This window comes from Bos indicus x Bos taurus, chromosome 23 (genome assembly GCF_003369695.1).
Source record: "Bos indicus x Bos taurus breed Angus x Brahman F1 hybrid chromosome 23, Bos_hybrid_MaternalHap_v2.0, whole genome shotgun sequence".
Taxonomy (NCBI): domain Eukaryota; kingdom Metazoa; phylum Chordata; class Mammalia; order Artiodactyla; family Bovidae; genus Bos; species Bos indicus x Bos taurus.
This window is the reverse complement of record NC_040098.1, coordinates 27,125,072-27,146,419: the sequence shown is the minus strand read 5'-3', so window position 1 is coordinate 27,146,419 and position 21,348 is coordinate 27,125,072. Positions and strand designations below refer to the sequence as shown.

General features: G+C 38.5%; 1 protein-coding gene across 1 annotated transcript in view; it reads right to left on the bottom strand.

Annotated features, from left to right (window-relative positions):
* Positions 1-21,054, bottom strand: part of BTNL2 (butyrophilin like 2) — a 36,492-nt gene extending 15,438 nt beyond the window's left edge. The window contains 1 exon segment of the mRNA XM_027524475.1: positions 20,960-21,054. Within this exon segment, the coding sequence (XP_027380276.1) occupies positions 20,960-21,054 (95 nt within the window).
* Between the last annotated feature and the right edge of the window lie 294 nt (positions 21,055-21,348).

The window sequence follows — 21,348 nt, the reverse complement described above, 5'->3', positions numbered from 1 at the left end:
TGACTTCTTAACTCCTTCTCAGAAACATGTTGTTCCAACAAGTAAAAGCTAAGAAAACCTGCAAAGTCCATGCCAAAGTACCATCACTCACTGAGGCAGACTAAGAAGGACCCACACTTGCTACAAATCAGTTGGTAAGTTTATGTTCCTTTAGACTCTTTATGGAAAGCAGAGAGAAAACTGGCAAAAGTACTCTAGGAAAAAGCTGTCCAAACCAGGAAGCTTTCAAAGAAAGCTGTGAAAATGCATATTAACCTTCAATGAGGCTCAGAAAGAGACTGGTGAGAGAGTATAAACAGGGAGAATAAATGCCTAAATGTATGCCTTGAAAATGGAATATGATGAAGTGCTTAACTAGGGATGTGTCCTGGGAGATAAACAGGATGGAATACTGTGCTTTCAACTTAATAGTCTTCATCTCATCAACTTTTTAGTAAGCATATAACAAGTGTCTGAAAAACAGAGAAAACTAATATATATATGGGAAAGAAATTATGTGGGACGGGAAAAGGAGGAATTGAAATGGGCTTTTGAAGGGATACTAAATGGAGAAAACTTTCTCTGAGGAGGTAAATGCTCCACAGAGAACATTCAGGAAGTAACTAAAATTTGAAGACATAAGACAGACATTTAAGAGAAGGGCAAGACAAAGAAACATATGGATTAAGTGATTGGGAGTGGTTAGGCCTCAAGAAATTATTTATGTAAAAGTGGACTATAGCAATGTTTTTGGAGTACTTATCATTGCTTTTCTGGAGTTCTTCAGAAAAATAAAATGGAAAGTTTAAGGTCAATATCATGCAAATGGAAGATCAAGAAATAAAATTCATGAAAAATACATATTTAGAATTATAACTAGCAGTGCACATACAAACACACACAAACACACATACAGACACATACAGTGGTCTATAGATGAGAGCTCATTTTTTAAAAATTATAGTATTTTCCTTAAAGACAATAGGGATAAAAATAGAAGTATTGTCTTAATTGAGGAAAATTATTTAAAACGTAGTTCTAAAGTTTACCATTTTGAAATATTCTCTGTTGACAATACTAGTGTTAAAATTCAGTTTGCTAGATCTACCAATTCTTTGGCTATTAATTATAGGTGGGGTTAAACTGATTATTGTTTAACACCTAAAATGCATTAAGAAGCCATGAACATTGTTTAACATCTTGAACCAGTGTTGTTAAAAAAAAAAAAGAAAAGAAATGCAGAATTTGTATCCTGGATGATTTATCCATATGTTTTTCAACAAATGAATACATGAACTGCTGTTATTAAAATTTCAATTTTAGCTTATTCCTAAGTGAAGCAAGTCTTTCCTGTTGGAGCATGAAAAGAAGGCATTTAAACACGAAATGATAGTGAAAGTGTACATCAAAAGACAGTATTTATTGGAGAACACTCATACTTCAGAAGCTTGAAATCTTTGAAACATACCAACACTAACATTTGGTTGACACAAAAGGAATGCCTGCCTAGCTTATATCAAGAAGAGAAATCACAGGTTAATGGGAAAATAGGATACAAAATGCAACATGGGTGTGTGTTCAGTTGCTTCATTCCTGTCTGACTTTGAGACTCTATGGACTGTAGCCCACCAGGCTCCTCTGTCCATGGGAAGAGAGATTCTCCAGGCAAGAATACTGAGTGGGTTGCCATGCCCAGCTTGAACATCAGGAAGTTCATGGTTCACATATTGCTGATATTCATTTTTAATTCCCATTCTCCTTCAGGAGAATGCTTCCAATAAAATGAGCTGTCATGTACTCTGTGTGTGTGTGTGTTTGTATTTGCATTGAGTACCTTATGTATGAATTTTATAATAAATAAATTTTGTTTCTTGGTATTACATTCATGATATTGACCTTAAACTTTCTGTTTTATTTTTCTGAAGAACATAGGAGAAGATATGATAAGTATTCTAAAAAAGATCTTCACGACCCAGATAATCACGATGGTGTGATCACTGACCTAGAGCCAGACATCCTGGAATGTGAAGTCAAGTGGGCCTTAGAAAGCATCACTATGAACAAAGCTAGTGGAGGTGATGGAATTCCAGTTGAGCTCTTTCAAATCCTAAAAGATGATGTTGTGAAAGTGCTGTACTCAATATGCCAGCATATTGGAAAACTCAGCAGTGGCCACAGGACTGGAAACTATGTTTGCTAGGGACAAGAAGTTGTGTTCTGTATTTTTTTCTGTTAGTAGTACAATATTGCATAGACTTTAGGAGCTTAATTCTGTATCTTAGAATCATCTTCTTCAGGGCCATGTACTTACCAGGATACAATGATGTCTTCTGCCAGCCTGAAAGTGAGCAAAATGAGATAATATTATTCCTCTTTCCTGGTCCTTCTCATAGCTTTTCCTCTCTCATCACTGGAATTCTCTAAATATTCAGTGACTTATTTACCTCTCCATCCCTTCCCTTCTTCACAATACTGTGACCATGCCTTTAACTTCAAAATGGTTGGGTCTGTGTATGTGAGTGGGAAAATATATAAAGTTAGAAGGAAAATCAAGCTAGAAGCAAGACAAGGAAGAAAAGAAAAAAAAAGATAGAAAATAAAGAAGTGATGGAAAGAAAGGTAGGTAGTTTAGGAAATGAACATAGAAAGAAAGAATAATAGACAAACTTGAAGGAATGAGAGGAGGAGGAAGGAAGGGAGAAACAGGAAGAACAGAGGTGAAAGGATAAAGAACTAAAAGAGTGAGACAAAGACGGAAAGAGTAAAGAAAGGAGCAGTAAAGGGATGGAGAGAAAGGAAGGAAAGCTTTAGAAATATCCATCAAAAATTACATTTTTTTTTTCATCTCAAGGAAAAGATATCATCAATTAAGAAAGAAAATGAGTTAATTCATTTTTACAGACTCTCTTCCATTCATGCTTCTACGGTGAGCATATACAAGGGTATATTATGCCTGACTCTTTAGGGAAGGAGGTTTAAAGAAGGGTTAGGTATTTGATTATCTGTGGAATTCTATCCAGTGAACGAAGTTCTGAGTTACTATTCTTAAATTGAGCTTTCCTGTCATCTGAAAGGATATGTACACGTAAGACAGGGATTCTCAAAGAGATGAAGACAAAGAAAAAAAGACATGCTTTTTACAAGGGTTTATCTTAATATTACTATTATTAGTCAAGCCATTGCTCTCTTCTGAAATTGCTTTTTATGAATAAAACGTTGAATCACATGATTTTAAGTGTTAAATCAAGGCAAGCAGATAAATTATTCCTAGCATGATAGCTGCAATATGTACAGGCAGTAGGGGAATGAAAAAGATACATGAAATAAGGAGTTAAGGGGAAAGAATAAAGGAAAGCAAGGGGTTTTAGATTGTCCTCCAGCAGAGGACAGTCTTGCAAATATTTGACTACTAGAATACAATTACCAATTTTATTTTGCAATTTTCCTGAAAAACAAGAGTGAAAAAGCATTTTAATATTACAGTGAAACAAACACCTAAACTTGCTTGGAAGGATGACATACAATGACTTAAATTAGCTCATTAAGGTTTTTTAAAAAAACCCTCAGTTTTCTCCAACACTTGTTTCAAAAAAGAAAGAAAATAAGAAAACATATTACATGTTAATATAGATAAATAAGTTTACAGTTAAAATTCAATAGGGAAACTATCCAATTCCTCCATGAAGGTATCCTTTTAGTCATGATAATCATCACATGCAATGCTGTCATGCTATAAATCATCTGTGCAATGGAAACTACAATTTATTCAATGTTTCCAGTGACAAATATTTGCTAAGTGCTTTATGTAATTAATTAATACTAGAAAACTAATTGTGAAATAGTGCTCCACTGATCACAAAAGAAAAATCTGAGACTCAAAGGGGTCAGTAGCATGAAGAAATTTCTGTGGGTTAATGGACAGATCAATAATTTGAAATCAGCTCTGTTTAAATGCGAAGTGAAGATGCTGTATCCCTATGTCTCCCTATCCCTATCCCTTTTGTGTCCCCATAAACCTCCACTCCTGGTCCAGCCTGCTGAGTCTTCAATCACAAAATAGAGATCAGTGGCACTCTCTGCAAGGAAGAATTTATTGTACTTTTTCAACAGGGTCCTGCATAGAAGAGGTTTTGAATTTTTCTTAGAATCAGATCAAGGGTATAGTAAGCACCAAGAGAGCTTTTTCAAATATATTCTCATTAGAATTTCATTCATTTCAGAGTCCTGAGAAGGAGTTGCTGTTAGCATCATGGGGACAATCAAAATATAACAATACATCAGATAAAGAGAAGAGGGAATAGGAAAAGTGAGTTAGCTGATAAGAGCAGTTTGTAATAAAATAAGAATGAATAAAATTCACAAAAGAGAAAATTATACATGGGAAGTAGGAGGATTGAAAAAAAGAAGATGCAAGAAAAATTACTATAAAAAGATCATATATTATAAACTGTCATTAAAGTTTACCATTTTCTCTCCTGAGTTGATCTGAAAAAATAAAAAGTAATATATAAATCATGACAATATTGTAGAATAATTAGCCTCCAATTAAAATAAATTAATTAAAAAAGAATTCTTATGAAAGAGCTAATAGGAAGATCATATTTTGTAAAGAGTCATTGAAGTTTACCATTTTCTTTCCTAAGTTGATCTGAAAAAATAAAAATAATTATATAAAAAATTTTAAGAAACAGCTAATAAGATTATATTTTATAAAGGGTCATTAAAGTTTACCATCTTCTTTCCTAGGTTGATCTGAAAAAAAACAAAAAACAAAAAAGTAACATAAAAATTCTTATGAAACATTTAACAGAAAGATCATGTTTTATGAATAATCATTAAAGTTTACCATGTTCTTTCCTAAGTTGATCTGAAAAGTAAGAAGTAATGTAAAAATCACTAAGAAATGGAAATAAACACAAAAACCTTCCAAAATCTCGTCACTTGTTTTATATATAATAGATTACCCACTTTAGAGTGAAGAAACTTATATTTATTTTCTAGGTGTTGTTCTGTAAAATATACAGGGGTCACATTGCTCTTTACCAAATGATGAAGTAGAAAAAGAAATTTTAATTTATCATGACTGAACTTAAAATCCCACAAAATGGTTTCCCAAAGTCCTTTTAATGATATGGTAACATTACTGTTATCACCACCATCATCATCACCATTATGACAATTGACTTTTACTGACATACTTTCCCCATACTAGACTCTATGATACTTGTTTTAGAATTACATTTGGTCATCAGAAGTGCTCCAGATAAGTAATTACACATATGCAGAGGAGTAACTTTCATGCATTGGAGAAGAAAATGGCAACCCACTCCAGTGTTCTTGCCTGGAGAAACCCAGGGATGGGGGAGCCTGGTGGGCTGCCGTCTATGGGGTCGCACAGAGTCGGACACGACTGAAGCGACTTAGCAGCAGCAGCAGCAGAGGAGTAACGTGAAGTTAGAGCAAAGATACATTACTTGCTGAATTCCCCACAGTTGCTTATTTTAGAATAACAATAGCAAGAGATCCAACCAGTCCATCCTAAAGGAGATCAGTCCTGGGTGTTCATTGGAAGGACTGATGCTGAAGCTGAAACTCCAATACTTTGGCCACCTCATGCGAAGATTTGACTCACTGGAAAAGACCCTAACGCTGGGAAGGATTGGGGGCAGGAGGAGAGGGGGATGACAGAGGAGGAGATGGCTGGATGGCATCACCAACTCGATGGACATGAATTTGGGTAAACTCCAGGAGTTGGTGATGGACAGGGAGGCCTGGCATGCTGTGATTCATGGGGTTGCCAAGAGTCAGACACGACTGAGCGACTGAACTGAACTGAACTGATGTAGAGGATCATATCATCTGGAAACAGTGAGAGTTTTATTTTTTTAACAGATTTACTGAGGACTTCAAGACTGGAGGGGCAGCATCTCAAGTAACTTTGAGAGAACTGCTCCAAGAAAGTGAGGGGGGAGCTAAGATATTTAGAAGTTTTACAACAAAGGACAGGTAGCAGGAACAAAAGACTACTCTTAATAAAAGAAAACTAGACATCTCAAGTTAAAGAATTTAACACTTTTTTTTTTTTTTTTGTATGTGAAGAAGCAAGAGTCTGGGCTCACTGAAACCATTTCTTTGATATGCACCTCAGCTATTTGGGGCCAGTATCCTGTGTTAGCTCACCCTAAGTTCCCTCAGGGCTCACTGTAGCGAGTGGCTACAGTCTGATGGCTGCTAGGTGGGCAGGTACTCTTTGTACTCCTGGTGACAGGAGTAAGTCAAGGCTGTATATTGTCATTCTGCTTGTTTAACTTATCTGCAGAATATATCATGAGAAATGCTGGATTGGATGAAGCACAAACTGGAATCAAGACTGCCAGGAGAAATATCAATAACCTCATATATGCAAATCACACGACCCTTATGGCAGAAAGCAAAGAAGGACTAAAGAGCCTCTTGATGAAAGTGAAAGAGGAGAGTGAAAAAGTTGGCTTAAAACTCAATATTCAGAAAACTAAGATCATGGCATCCGGTCCCATCTCTTCATGGCAAATAGATTGGGAAACAATGGAAACAGTGACAAACTTTATTTTGGGGGGCTCCAAAATCACTGCAGATGGTGACCATAGCCATGAGATTAAAAGACACTTGCAAAAGAATAAAATAAAATAAATAAATAAAATAAAAGACACTTGCTCCTTGGAAGAAAAGCTTTGACCGGCTTCGATAACATATTGGAAAGCAGAGACATTACTTTCCCAATGTCCATCTAGTCAAAGCTATGGTTTTTCCAGTGGTCATGTATGGTTGTGAGAATTGGACTATAAAGAAAGCTGAGCATTGAAGAATTAGTGCTTTTGAATTGTGGTATTGGAGGACTCTTGAGAATCTCTTGGACTGCAAGGATATCCAACCAGTCCATCCTAAAGGAAATCAGTCCTGAATATTCATTGGAAGGACTGATGCTGGAGCTGAAACTCCAATACTTTGACTACTTGATGCCAAGAGCTGACTCATTGGAAAAGATCCTGATGCTGGGAAAGATTGAAGACAGGAGGAGAAGGGGATGAGATGAACTGAACTCTTTGTTTCCTTAGTTCCCTCAGGGCTGACCAGCTAACCTGTTCTGCAGTAGATGAAGACTGTGACAGCCTTTGTTTAATGATATGCTGGCAATATTTTATTCCTCACTTTGAGACTTGCTTAAGTATGTAATAATCTCAGAGATTTAGGTTTTCATTTCCTGAAAAGGTTGGGGTTTGATAAGGGTGTAAATGCCACTCAGCTTTAAAAAAAAAAATTAGACTTATGAATTCACCTAATCTAAACCTTGATGTTAATGTTAAAGGGTCACTGTGTTGCAATCCAGATGTCAAAGTCTATAGAAGGGTTTTGAAAATCACAGTCTGTGGACCTGTTCTGCATGGTGCATGCTCAGATGTTTTAGTCATGGCTGACTCTTTGCAACTCCAAGGCCTGTAGCCCACCAGGCTCCTCTGTCCAAGGCATTCTCCAGGCAAGAATACTGGAGTGAGTTGTCATTTCCTTCTCCAGGGCATCTTCCAGGCCCAGGGATCCAACCCATGTCTCCTGCATTGCAGGCAGATTCTTTACTGACTGAACTACCAGGGAAGCCTCTAAACCACCACTAAATGGCATTTATTTTTTAATACTAGTTGCTTTTCATTTGCTAAGGCATATCCAGCTGTTTTTGCAACCCAATGGACTGTAACTCCTCATGCTCCTCTGTCCGTGAGATTTCCCAGACAAGAATACTGGAGTGGGTTGGCATGCCTTCTTCCAGGGGATTTTCCTGGCCCAGGGATCAAACCTGTATCTTCTGTGTCTCCTGCATTGCAGGCGACACTGAGCCACCAGGGAAGCCCTGTGGATCTGTTCTGACTCACTGTAAACTTTTGTATAGTTCACAACCAAGAAGATTTTTCATATTTTAAAAGGGATATAGGGTGGGGGGGGGGCGTGAAATACATGACACAGACTATGTGTGACCTCCATAACCTAAGATATTTACTTTATTGCCCTTTGCAGAATAAACATGCTGATTTCTAGTCTATAGGATTGATATCAAGGTGTGCAGTGCACACTGGTGCAGCTTTATAAGGTCTCCATGGTGCTTAAACATTTCACATTTTGCCCAAAACTGTTACTTCCTTTAGCTTTTCCTTTCAAGTCTCTGTTTATATTTTATACTTGTCTCCTTGTTTCTGTTTTTAAGTAATATGAATTATTTTTAGCAGGATAACCTAACCTACAATATTTCTATTTATTCATTCATCTATTTTCTTTAAAGCAATGTCTTATTTTTCTCTCCCATGTAGCAAAAAGCTCTGCTCAAAGATTAAAAAGTATGCTATTGTTCAGTCACTAAGTGGTGTCTGACTCTTTGTGACCCCATGGACTGCAGCACACCAGGCTCTTATGTCCTTCACTATCTCCCAGAGTTTGCTCAAATTCATGCCCATTGACTTGCTGATGCTATTCAACCCTCTCATCCTGTGTCACCCTCTTCTCCTTTTGCCTTCAGTCTTTCCCAGCATCAGGCTTTTTTCCAGTAAGTTGGCTCTTTGCATCAGGTGGGCAAAGTATTGGAGCTTCAGCTTCAGCCTCAGTCCTTCCAATGAATATTTAGGGTTGATTTCCTTTAGGGTTGACTAGTTTGATCTCCTTGCAGCCCAAAGAACTCTCAAGAGTCTTCTTCAACACCACAATTCCAAAACATCAATTCTCTGGGCACTCGGCCTTCTTTATGGTCCAATTCTCACATTTATACATGACACATAAATAAAACATACTGCAAAATGTAGATTATACATTGGCTTTTTGTGTATATCTGTGTGATCTCTGACATATGGGGACACTGGATTGGAGTCCAGATTTACCAATCACGTGTGGTAAACGTGGTAAATCCCTCCTGGAAACATGAGGCACATACATCACCAAACGAAGGATGTCACTGTCATCAGTGATTGCAGCCACAACCAATCAATGTTGAGTTGGTGAGCCCTGAGAGAAGTCAGGAAGGAAAAGAGTACCTGTCATCTAGCAGCCATCAGACTTCCCAGAGACTCAGTAGTAAAGAATCCACCTGCCATTGCAGGAGCTCTAGGAGACCTGGGTTTTAATCCCTGGTTGGGAAGATCCCCTGGAGGAGGATCCCTCCAGTATTATTGCCAGTATGTTCCCATAGACAGAGGAGCCTGGCGGGCTACAGTCCATGAGGTCTCAAAGAGCCAGACATGATTAAGGGACTGAACACACATAGCAGCCATCAGACAGTAGCCACTCCCCATGGTGAACTCTAAAGGGGCTCAGGGTGTGAAAAAACAGGATAGTGGCCCCACATAGCTGAGGTGCATATCAAAGGAATGATTTCAGTGAACCCAGACTCTTCCCACACACAAAAAAGCACTTAATTCCTTGAGATGTCTTGTTGTTGTTGTTCAGTTGCTCAATTGTGTCTAACTCTTTGCGTCCCCATGGACTGCAGTACCCCAGGCTTCCCTGGCCTTCACCATCTCTGCCTTCTCTCTTTCCCAGCATCAGGGTCTTTCTCAGAAAGTCAGCCTTTCAGATCAGGTGGCCAAAGTATTGGCCAGTTCAACTTCAGCATCAGTCCTTCCAATGAATATTCAGGATTTATTTCCTTTAAGATTGACTAGTTTGATCTCCTTGCAGTCCAAGGGACTCCCAAGAGTTTTTTCCAACACCATAGTTCAAAAGCATCAATTCTTCAGTGCTCATCCTTCTTTATGGTCCAACTCTCACATCCATATACGACTACTAGAAACCCAATAGCTTTGACTCTGTAGACCTTTGTTGGCAAAGTAATGCCTCTGCTTTTTAATGAACTGTCTAGTTTTCTTTTATTAATGTAGTTATCTGTTCCTGCTATGCTATGCTATGCTATGCTAAGTCACTTCAGTCGTGTCCGACTCTGTGTGACCCCTACTACCTGTCCTTTGTTGCAAAACTCCTGTATATCCAGGCTCCCCCTGACCTCCTTGGAGCAGTTTTTTCAGGGTTACCTGAGACACTTACTCCCAGGCTTGAAGTCCTTAGTATGTCTTCTAAATAAAACACAGCTCTCAACTTTTTAGCCATGCATATTTTTTTAGTCAACACAAGGAATACCAGAACAAACATATATTTGGGAACTAGATTATATAGACACACCTAGGAAGGTTTCAGAGAAGGCAATGGCACCCCACTCCAGTACTCTTGCCTGGAAAATCCCATGGAAGGAGCAGCCTGGAAGGCTGCAGTCCATAGGGTTGCGAAGAGTTGGACACGACTGAGCGACTTCCCTTTCACTTTTCATTTTCATGCATTGGAGAAGGAAATGGCAACTCACTCCAGTGTTCTTCCCTGGAGAATCCCAGGGATGGGGGAGCCTGGTGGGCTGCCGTCTATGGGGTCGCACAGAGTCGGACATGACTGAAGTGACTTAGCAGCAGCAGCAGCAGGAAGGTTTGGCATTCCAAAACCCACAAAAGTTCTTGAATATGAAATCTCTGTGTGATGTGCATAGAGGTTTGGTTCTTCAGGCTATGTGCAAATGATTGTTACACACATTCACTTCTAATAGGTGTATATATATATATATATATATATATATATATAATCATAAAAGTGTAATAGGATAGACTGAAAAATATACCCAGTAATCTGGACCTTATTCATTTCTTTTCCAAACAAAAAGGCTTTGAGTCTATAGACAATATAGGATTCAGGAAGCCTTTTCATGTGTCAGCAACTGTTCTGTACTCCTTACAGGTATACAAGGGCACAGGTGGTGCCTATCATTATAAAAGGCTATTTATGAGTATAGTCAACCTTAACAACATATATACTCAACCTTTTTCAAAGAAGTTAAAAAATTCTTATACTTAATTTAAGCATCACCTAGACTCTGCAGTTTTTATTAGGTCTCAATTGATGATCATAGATGTTTTTCACAGTTTTAAAATAGCAATGCTTCAGCATGTGGTTGTGAAGTTGTACAACTTTAATTCTTGTTCCACTTATGAGGTAATTTATTGCCCACAGATGATTCAACCTTTCTGTTGTTCCCTAAGGGAGAATTCTGTCTGCTTTCCAATACCCTCCAAAGAGGAGTTTCTCATTCTTCCCCTTATTTTTCTCTTTCCTGTCATTACCCAGACACCTAACAGCCCTTCTTGTGAAACATTTCCTTCCCATGCACTGCAGTCTCTTGGCTTCCTCCTGCCAATCCCTTCTTAGAGATATTTTTCTTTCCTCATGGTACATCTTATTTTATTGATGAGTTTTAAGCAGAGCATTATTTTAATTACCATATAGTATATTCTCATGAGAATGTATTAGTTAATTCTGTCCTCCCATTCACACCAGGTAAAAACACACCAGAAACAATTTGCTCATTGTTTTCTTCATTTTGGCTTTGTTTCAGAAATGTTTTTTAATACAGGTACTTAGGTCTTAGGTTTATTTACTTACAGTATAGTCTACAAACATGAGAGGGCATTATCCAATAGAAATTATATCAGCTTTTACCAGTATTGCTGGCAATTGCCCATCTTATAGGGCTTCACTGGGGGCTCAGTGGTAAAGAATCCATCTGCACAAAGCAGAAGACATGGGTTCCATCGCTGGGTCAGGAAGATCCCTTGGAGAAGGGAGTGGCAACCCACTCCAGTATTCTTGCCATGGGAAATCCCATGGACAAAGGAGCTTGGTGGGCCAAAGTCCAAGGGGTTGCAAAAGAGTTGGTCACAACTTACTGACTGAACAACAAGCCCATCTTATAAGGATCTTCATTCCTTCTGACTTTTCTCCACACTTTCTCCCTCCCGCCCTCTCAAAAGTATTTGTCTAGTCTTTAATTGGTTGCACCAGTTATACTTTTACTTCTATTTTGTTAAGTATATTAATGTTGATATTTTCCCCTGTACAAGCAAAAGTCTTTTCACTTACTTCATATTTGTGCTTAATCCTTCATTGTGTCTGACTCTTCGCAGTCCCATGAATATAGTCCACCAGGCTCCTCTGTCCATGGGATTATGTCCACAAGAATACTGGAGTGGGTTGTCGTTTACTTCTCCAGGGAGTCTTCCCAACTCAGAGATCAAACCCTCATCTCTTGTATTGACACATGTGCATGCTAAGTCACATCAGTCATTTCAGACTCTTTGCAACCCTAAAAGTTCAATGAAATTCTTGGAATAAAAATAAAGTATATTCATTTGTTATGGCTGTTGTAACAAAGAGAACAAACTAAGTGGCTTTAAAAAAAAAATGTTTGTTGTCTCACAATTGTAGAGGCTAGAAGTTTGAGCTCAAGGTGTTGCAAGGGCCATGCTTACTCTGAAGGTGCTAGGAAAAGATCTCTTCCAACCAGTTCTCCTTGCTTCTGGCGATTTGCCAGCAGTCTTAGATTGTGACAATAAAACTCCAAGCCTGACATGATGCTTTCTCTATACACACACGTATGCTAAGTCACTTCAGTTGCGTCCAACTCTTTGCGACCCTATGGACTATAAACCTCAGGCTCCTCTGTCCATGGAATTCTCCAGGCAAGAATATTGGAGTGGGTTGCCATGTCCTCCTCCATGGGATCTTCCCAACCTAGGGATCAAACCCACATCTCCTGTATTGGCAGGCAGATTCTTTACCAAAAGTGCCCCCTGGGAAGCATCCCTACATATATGTCTGTGTCTACATTTCCTTTTTTATAAGGACACCCAGCACATTGGATTAAAGACCCACCCTACTCCAGTATGGCCTTATCTTTACTGATTACATTTGAATGACTTTACTCCCAAATAAGCTCATATCATGAATATTGGAGGTTAGCCCATAACATGGGGTATATTGAGATAGAAATAAGAAACAGGGAAAGAGAACTGGAATATTTGGATAACTATTTTGAGAGAATTGACTATGAAAAGAAAAATAGGAAACTGTATAGGACCATGTATAATTAATTTTGTGTTACAACTGTTCACAGTTCTACAGTAATTTTGTAACTAATGGTGAAGGGCGCATTGATATGTGAGGCAGTCATCAATCTGTGTTCCAGAGCTTTATTTTGAGAATTAGCGACTTAGGAGGAGGAAAAAAATCTACTTGTATGTCTTTGGGGGAAAATTGTGAACACCACTGAAGTCCAAAGTAAACATTATTCATGAAAACTAGGCCTATGAAATACAGCATCAGTCTATTTTCCTTCACCTGGACAGATGGTTAGGTGGCCAGAGGACCAACATCTAAAGAGATTTTCAGACAACACAGAAAATGTGTTCTGGTGAAAGGTGAAAATGTGAAATCTATCTGTCACATCATAGAAAGACACATCCCCAGCCTCATACTCCAGGTATACCCTCACACTAAGGGGTTTCCCTGTTACAGTAAGAGGGGTTGCTGGGGCGGTGAGGGTACAGTACTCCCCTTCATAGAGCCTGATGGCCCAGAAACCATTCTGTGGGGACATGAATGGGACCCTACCCTTCCTTCTTACATTATCCCTACAAACTCCCAGGTCCCAAGAACAGGTGTTGCCAACCTGCATCTCAGAGAATTGTCTCCCTGAGCTGATGCTCAGTTGACCCAGCACACAGGAAACAGAGTCGAATCTCTGTGTGGAGCTGGGAAGATCTTGATACTTGTTTTGCCAGGTAACTCATTTCCCTTCTTCAGACAGGAGGAGAACAGGATGAGCAGTGGCTTCATCCAGGGTCACATTTGCTGCAAAGACAAGTGGACCATCATGTTTCTGGGAAGGGTCTCAGTAGACATGGGCCAGAGGTTCTCATTCTGTGAGGACTCCTCTGACCCTGGATAGATCCAGCTCACTTCCACCCAACATTCCTCCAGACTGTCCCACAAACAGCAAGGTCCCTCATGGATCATCACATACTCACCAGCTTTGAATTCTTCTTTCCTCCAGTCTACAAGGAACAAGTGAACATGAGAACCTACCATCTGAAAAACACAGCTGCCTGTCTGTCCAAAATACAATGAGTATAAACTACCTAGGATTAATTAAAGGATAATAGCAACCAAAGAAAATACTCTTTAATACCTTGAACTTCTGTTTACAATCTACTAAATTATGTCTGACTTGAGACCTGATCCATACCTAGCCCGTCAGAAGGGTAGACATTCTTGCAGGATAAATATCTAGAATCTACTTACAGTGTTAGAGAGGAAATAAGGAACATGGCATGTCTGACCAAATAATTTATTTTTCAACTCAGTTTCCACATCATTTAACTGATGAAAACCACTTTACATATGCTCAGAACACAATGTAAGATACAATTAAAGAAACAAAAGAAACTGTTAAAATTTAATGTTTCAAACACATTAATATCTGTTACTGAGTAATCTATGGATTTCATCCTATGTATACTTTGGAGTTTCTTTAATTTTCAGTATACTATTTTGCATACTGTAGGTGTTCATTTAAATATCTTTGATAGTAGAATGTTCTTCATCAGAGTCCATATCACTCACCAGGATATAACAGTGCATTCCTCCAGGCTGGAAAATAACAAATAGGAAACCCTTTACCTGTTTTCCTTTCCTGTTTCTCTCTTGTCATTTTCATCCCTTCCTGTCTTTATCCCATTTATTCTTTTGAATTCCTTGAACTTTCTCTTTCTATCGTGCATCACCTTTATATTCCATTTTCTTTCAGATGTGATAATAAAAATTTTTATCATGTAAGTGTAAGACAGGTAGAATTATAGAAGAAACAAAAGATGATAGGGACAGAGTTGGAGCATCACAGAGACAGCATGAAATAAAGACAAGACAGGAAGGAGAAGGGGAAGAATATGCTGAATAACTCCTCATTTACATTTAAGAGATAATTCATCAAAATTATAGACATTTATGGGCTTCTCTGATGGCTCAGACAGTAAAGAATTTGCCTGCAATGCGGGAGACCTGGCTTTGATCCCTGGGTTAGGAAGATCCCCTGGAGGAGGGCATGGCAGCCCACTCTGGTATTCTTACCTGGAAAATCCCCATGGACAGAGAAACCTGGAGAGCTACAGTCCATGAGGAAAACAAAGAATCAGACACGACTGAGTGACTAAACACAGAACAGCACAGAGACAGAAAACTAAATGCTTCTTTGCTGACTGTAGACATTTTAATGTTTATTCGCGTATCTTATCCTATTGCTATAGAGCCAGGACTCAAGAGAGATGAAAGGATGAAACTTTCTGAGATAACCATTTCAGTTCAGTTCAGTTCAGTTTAGTCGCTCAGTTGTGTCTGACTCTTTGCAACCCCATGGATCACAGCACACCAGGCCTCCCTGTCCATCACTAGCTCCTGGAGTTTACTCAAACTCATGTCCATTGAATCAGTGATGCCATCCAACTATTTCATCCTCTGTCATCCCCTTCTCCTCTCACCTTCAATCTTTCCCAGCATCAGTGTCTTTTCAAATGAGTCAGCTCTTCGCATCAGGTAGCCAAAATATTGGAGTTTCAGCTTCAAAATCAGTCCTTCCAATGAATATTCAGGACTAATATCCTTTAGGATGGACTGGTTGGATCTCCTTGCCCCTTTACCCACCATGATTGAACTGAACTGTCCTCCTATCTGAGAGAAAACACACAAAGAGGCATATATATGACAGGATTTCTTAACAGTATAAGGAAGATGTGATTAAAGCCATACATCTGCAAATAGTTATGTCTGCATATTTGTCAAGTAATGCATATTTTTAAAGTAATCAGAGAAATCTCTAAACTCTATTCTAAATGAAAAACTCACTTCAATTTGAAGAGAACTATCTGATACATAGGGTCATGAGAATTTAAACAGTTCACACAGTGGGGTACCAAAAAAATATTGTAGGAATACCTCATAAAATAGCCTTAGACTGTAGAAATGCATTGTCAGTGAAGTTTACTTGAGCAAATGCAATATAAAATATCCAAAGGAAGAGTAATTTCTTGAATTATTGTTTGAATTTAAATAAAAGTGAATAATAACTAAGGTTGGAAAGAGAAAATAAGTAGGAAAATAAGGAAAAATATTTATAGACTTTGGATCATCTGAGAGTATAATGCTCAAAATTCTCCAAGCCAGGCTTCAACAGTACATGAACTATGAACTTCCAGATATTCAAGCTGGATTTAGAAAAGGTAGAGGAACCAGAGATCAAATTTCCAACATCTGTTAGATTATCGAAAAAGCAAGAGAGTTCCAGAAAAATATCTACTTCTGCTTTATTGACTACACCAAACTCTTTGACTGTGTGGATCACCACAAACTATGGAAAATTCTTAAAGAGATGGGACTACCAGACCACCTTACCTGCCTCCTGAGTAATCTGTATGAAGATCAAGAAGCAAGAGTTAGAACTGGAAATGGAACAACAGACTGGTTCCAAATGGGAAAAGGAGTATGTCAAGGCTGTATATCATCACCCTGAGTATTTCATTTATTTGCAGAGTACATTGTGTGAAATGTCAGGCTGGATGAAGCATAAGGTGGAATCAAGATGGCTAACCCTAACCCTAACCCTAATTTCAATTAGAAGAAATATCAATAACCTCAGATATGCAGATGACACCAACTTTATGGCAGAAAGCAAAGAACTAAAGAGCCTCTTGATGAAAGTGAAAGAGGAGAGTGAAAAAGTTGGCTTAAAGCTCAACATTCAGAAAACGAAGATCATGGCATCCGGTCCCATCACTTCATGGGAAATGGATAGGGAAACAGTGGAAACAGTGTCAGACTTTATTTTTGGGGGCTCCAAAATCACTGCAGATGGTGACTGCAGCCATGAAATTAAAAGACACTTACTCCTTGGAAGGAAAGTTATGACCAACCTAGATAGCATATTGAAAAGCAGAGACATTACTTTGCCAACAAAGGTCCATCTAGTCAAGGCTATGGTTTTTCCAGTGGTCATGTATGGATGTGAGAGTTTGACTGTGAAGAAAGATGAGTGCTGAAGAATTGATGCTTTTGAACTGTGGTGTTGCAGAAGACTCTTGAGAGTCCCTTGGACTGCAAGGAGATCCAACCATTCCATTCTGAAGGAGATCAGCCCTGGGATTTCTTTGGAGGGAATGATGCTGAAGCTGAAACTCCAGTAGTTTGGCCACCTCATGTGGAGAGTTGACTCATTGGAAAAGACTCTGATGCTAGGAGGGATTGGGGGCAGGAGGAGAAGGGGACGACAGAGGATGAGATGGCTGGATGGCATCACTGACTCAATGGACATGAGTCTGGGTGGATTCCAGGAGTTGGTGATGGACAGGGAGGCCTGGTGTGCTGCGATTCATGGGGTTGCAAAGAGTCGGACACAACTGAGTGTCTGAACTGAACTGAACTGATGTATGAATGTGAGAGTTGAACTATAAAGAAAGCTGAGTGTCAAAGAATTGATACTTTTGAACTGTGGTGTTGGAGAAGACTCTTAAGAGTCCCTTAGACTGCAAGGAGATCCAACCAGTCCATCCTAAAGGAGAAGAGTCCTGAATATTCATTGGAAGGACTGATGCTGAAGCTGAAACACCAATACTTTGGTCACCTGATGTGAGGAACTGACTCACTGGAAAAGATCCTGATGTTGGGAAAGATTGAAGGCCATAATAGAAGTGGATGGCAGAAGATGAGATGGTTGGATGGTATCACCGACTTGATGGACATGAGTTTGAGTAAGCTCTGAGAGTTGGTGATGGAAGGGAAGGCCAGGCGTGCTGCAGTCCATGGGGTCATAAAGAATCAGAAATGACCAAGCAACTGAACTGAACTGAGAATATGGTCAAGAAAAGTGGACCAAGTCTCAGGTTTACATGTAATATTAGTAATAGATATATAAAAGGACAACAAGAGACTTATAATAGACAAAGTGTGTAAATCAAAAAGAAAACATGTCTCTCTCACCAGGTTTGGGGTTTGAACCATTCCTTTAAAACCTGGGATAAAATCTTGAACAAAACCATAGGCATTCTATCTTGGAGGACAAGTTGAAGAACCCAAGTTAAAGAAAGCCTTCTATTACATAGAGAAAACACTATCCTTCTTAGTCCAACCCTCGTCATTGAACCAACCTTATAGTGAAATTATGATTATCATCTGGAAGATAGTACTTGAATGCTGTAGCAAAGGAAAATAAGGAAACTAAGAAAAAGTATTTCTAGGTAATACATCTGCAAAAGAAAAAGATCAGAAAAAAATTACCAATTTCAATCTGAAGTACATCTGAAAAGTAAACAAACAAACAAAAAAAACATTCATGTAAATATCATAGACAATCAACAGAAAATAAAAGATGAAAATGTCCAAGTATAGAATTCCTAATTCAAAATTTAGAATACACAGGTATTTAATAAAATAATAAAATATTTTTACAACAAATACTATACATATGACAGATTTAAAAATATTTTTTAAAGTAAAAACATTATTTGTGTAATCATGGATAAATGTAGGTATAAGTTCTGAAAAGGGTCTTTTTAGAAGATGTCACAACCTGTTGAGAAAGTGAATCAATGTATGTATGGGTACAAACTTTTTGCAAGTCTGATGATTTCTAATTCTTTGCATTTAACAAATTTGCAATAAAATTAATTATGTTACAAATTCACAGGACTTTCAAAATAACTTGAAAGCCTGTACACTTTGATTTTATCATCTATTGCAGAAAATAAAAAAAATTGAGTGATATGGCTCTAACCGAATTTGGTCCATTACTTACATAATAACCTAGATAATAGTAGAAAATTTCTCAGCAAACAAACTTCTTATAAACAAACAGAAAACAAATGGAATAAAATTGATACTGATGACTGATTCATGCATTTGGGGAAAACATCATTGGTAAAAATGAGTTAATGGAGGAAAAAAATACTAGGATTACATAAGCAAAGTGTTAGAAAGCTGTGGTTTACATACTTGTTTTATCTTCTTTCTATAATGTGACTCCAGACTTCATTGAAGTCCCTTAAATTTTCATGCAAATTTCAAGAGATTAGCTCGTTTCCAGAATTGAAATTTTATTAAAAGACAGCATTTGAGAGCCCTTAGAATTTATAGAATTCAAGTTTTTATGTACCAGGTACACTTTTACTTGTCTTAAATTATTGGAGGAAACCTTTCTGGCGACGTTACATCCACTATGTAGTCTTTTCTGATTTCTCCTGGGTTTACCAGACTAAAACATCAATCTGTATTCCAAGTTGTAACTTTCCTAAATTTAGATGCCTTTTAGGATACAATTCCTCACTTTAAAAGAAAGGAAACTAATGTAAGCTCATATACCTTCCAGTAAGGAAAAACTCATTTCTTTAAATTAAATAAAAAGAAAGTAATAGAAAAGAGGTATTATGTGTCAGTGAAGAGAGATCTGTGTCAAGTGAGATTATCTTGGAGAAATATCAATAACCTCAGATATGCAGATGACATCACCTTTATGACAGAAAGTGAAGAGGAACTAAAAAGCCTCTTGATGAAAGTGAAAGTGGAGAGTGAAAAAGTTGGCTTAAAGCTCAACATTCAGAAAACGAAGATCATGGCATCTGGTCCCATCACTTCATGGGAAATACATGGGGAAACAGTGGAAACAGTGTCAGACTTTATTTTTGGGGGCTCCAAAATCACTACAGTTGGTGACTTCAGCCATGAGATTAAAAGACGCTTACTCCTTGGAAGGAAAGTTATGACCAACCTAGACAGCATATTGAAAAGCAGAGACATTACTTTGCCAACAAAGGTCCATCTAGTCAAGGCTATGGTTTTTCTGGTGGTCATGTATGGATGTGAGAGTTGGACTGTGAAGAAGGCTGAGTGCCGAAGACTTGATGCTTTTGAACTGTGGTGTTGGACAAGACTCTTGAGAGTCCCTTGGACTGCAAGGAGAAAACCCGTCCATTCTGAAGGAGATCAGCCCTGGGATTTCTTTGGAAGGAATGATGCTAAAGCTGAAACTCCAATACTTTGGCCACCTCATGTGAAGAGTTGACTCACTGGAAAAGACTCTGATGCTGGGAGGGATTGGGGTCAGGAGGAGAAGAGGACGACAGAGGATGAGATGGCTGGATGGCATCAATGACTCTAGGACGTGAGTCTGAGTGAACTCAGGGAGTCGGTGATGGACAGGGAGGCCTGGTGTGCTGTGATTCATGGGGTCTCAAAGAGTCAGACACAACTGAGCGACTGAACTGAACTGAACTGATGAAAACTGATTGGTCAGAATTTGAAATACTCAAACTTGGCACATATCTTCATAAAGAATTCTTTTCATGGAAATTATTAAAGCAGAGACATCAGTTTGCTGATAAAGTTCTGCATAGTCAAAGCTATGATTTTTCATTAGTAATGCATGCATGTGATAGAGCATAAAGAAGGCTGAGCACTGAAGAATTGATTCTTTTGAACTGTGGTGCTGGAGAAGACATTTGAGAGTCCCTTGGACAACAAGGAGATCAAACTATTCAATACTAAAGGAAGTCAACCTTGAATATTCATTGGAAACTGATGCTGAGGCTGAAGCTCCAATAATTTGGCTACCAGATACAAAGAACCAACTCACTGAAAAAGACCCTGAAGTTGGGAAACATTGAGGGGAGGAGGAGAAGGGAACCACAGAGGATGAGATGGTTGGATGGCATTAACTTTTCAATGGACATGAGTAAACTCCAGGAGATAGTAAAGAACAGGCAAGCCTGGTTCACTGCAGTCCATGGGGTCACGAAAAGTTGGACATGACTTAGCGACTGGGCAACAAAAATATTCATGGAAAGGCTCTGTCTCCTTGATTGCAATGACTGGAAATATTAAAGAGGTAATAATGCCATAAATTGAATAGCAAATGAAGATGGGTAACTTAAGGTGGAAGGAAAGATACTGACATAAAAGCATGTAAAACTATGTCTTTGTTTGCATTAAAGGACATGTTCTTTAAGAGTGGAAGGCAAGGACATAAGAAATAGATGAGAGAATGACAACGTACCCAGTAGAATACATTCGGAACTTGCCTTTTTCCTGTTCACTCTCCTTTGAAAAAGTAGAAGGAAGAAGTAAGCAATTCATTCCAAACAGAAGCATAACGTTAAGAAGGAAGGAGATCCAAAATTAGGACTTCTTTCATAGTTTACTGTGTGGTATAACTTGATGTATATTTGTGAAAACCGAGGCCATAAATTTCCAAAGGACATTTCACCAATCAGAGGCTGGGCTGTTTTATATCCCTCCACCCCTTTGTACAAAAGGAACTTAATTAGGAAGTAAAACCCTAAGACGAGATGGGGCAGGAATTTTGGGGGGATGCAAATATCAATCATCAGTCTGTTGTCGGGCCATCCTTTTTCACACTGAAATGCAGGTATAGACACATGTAGG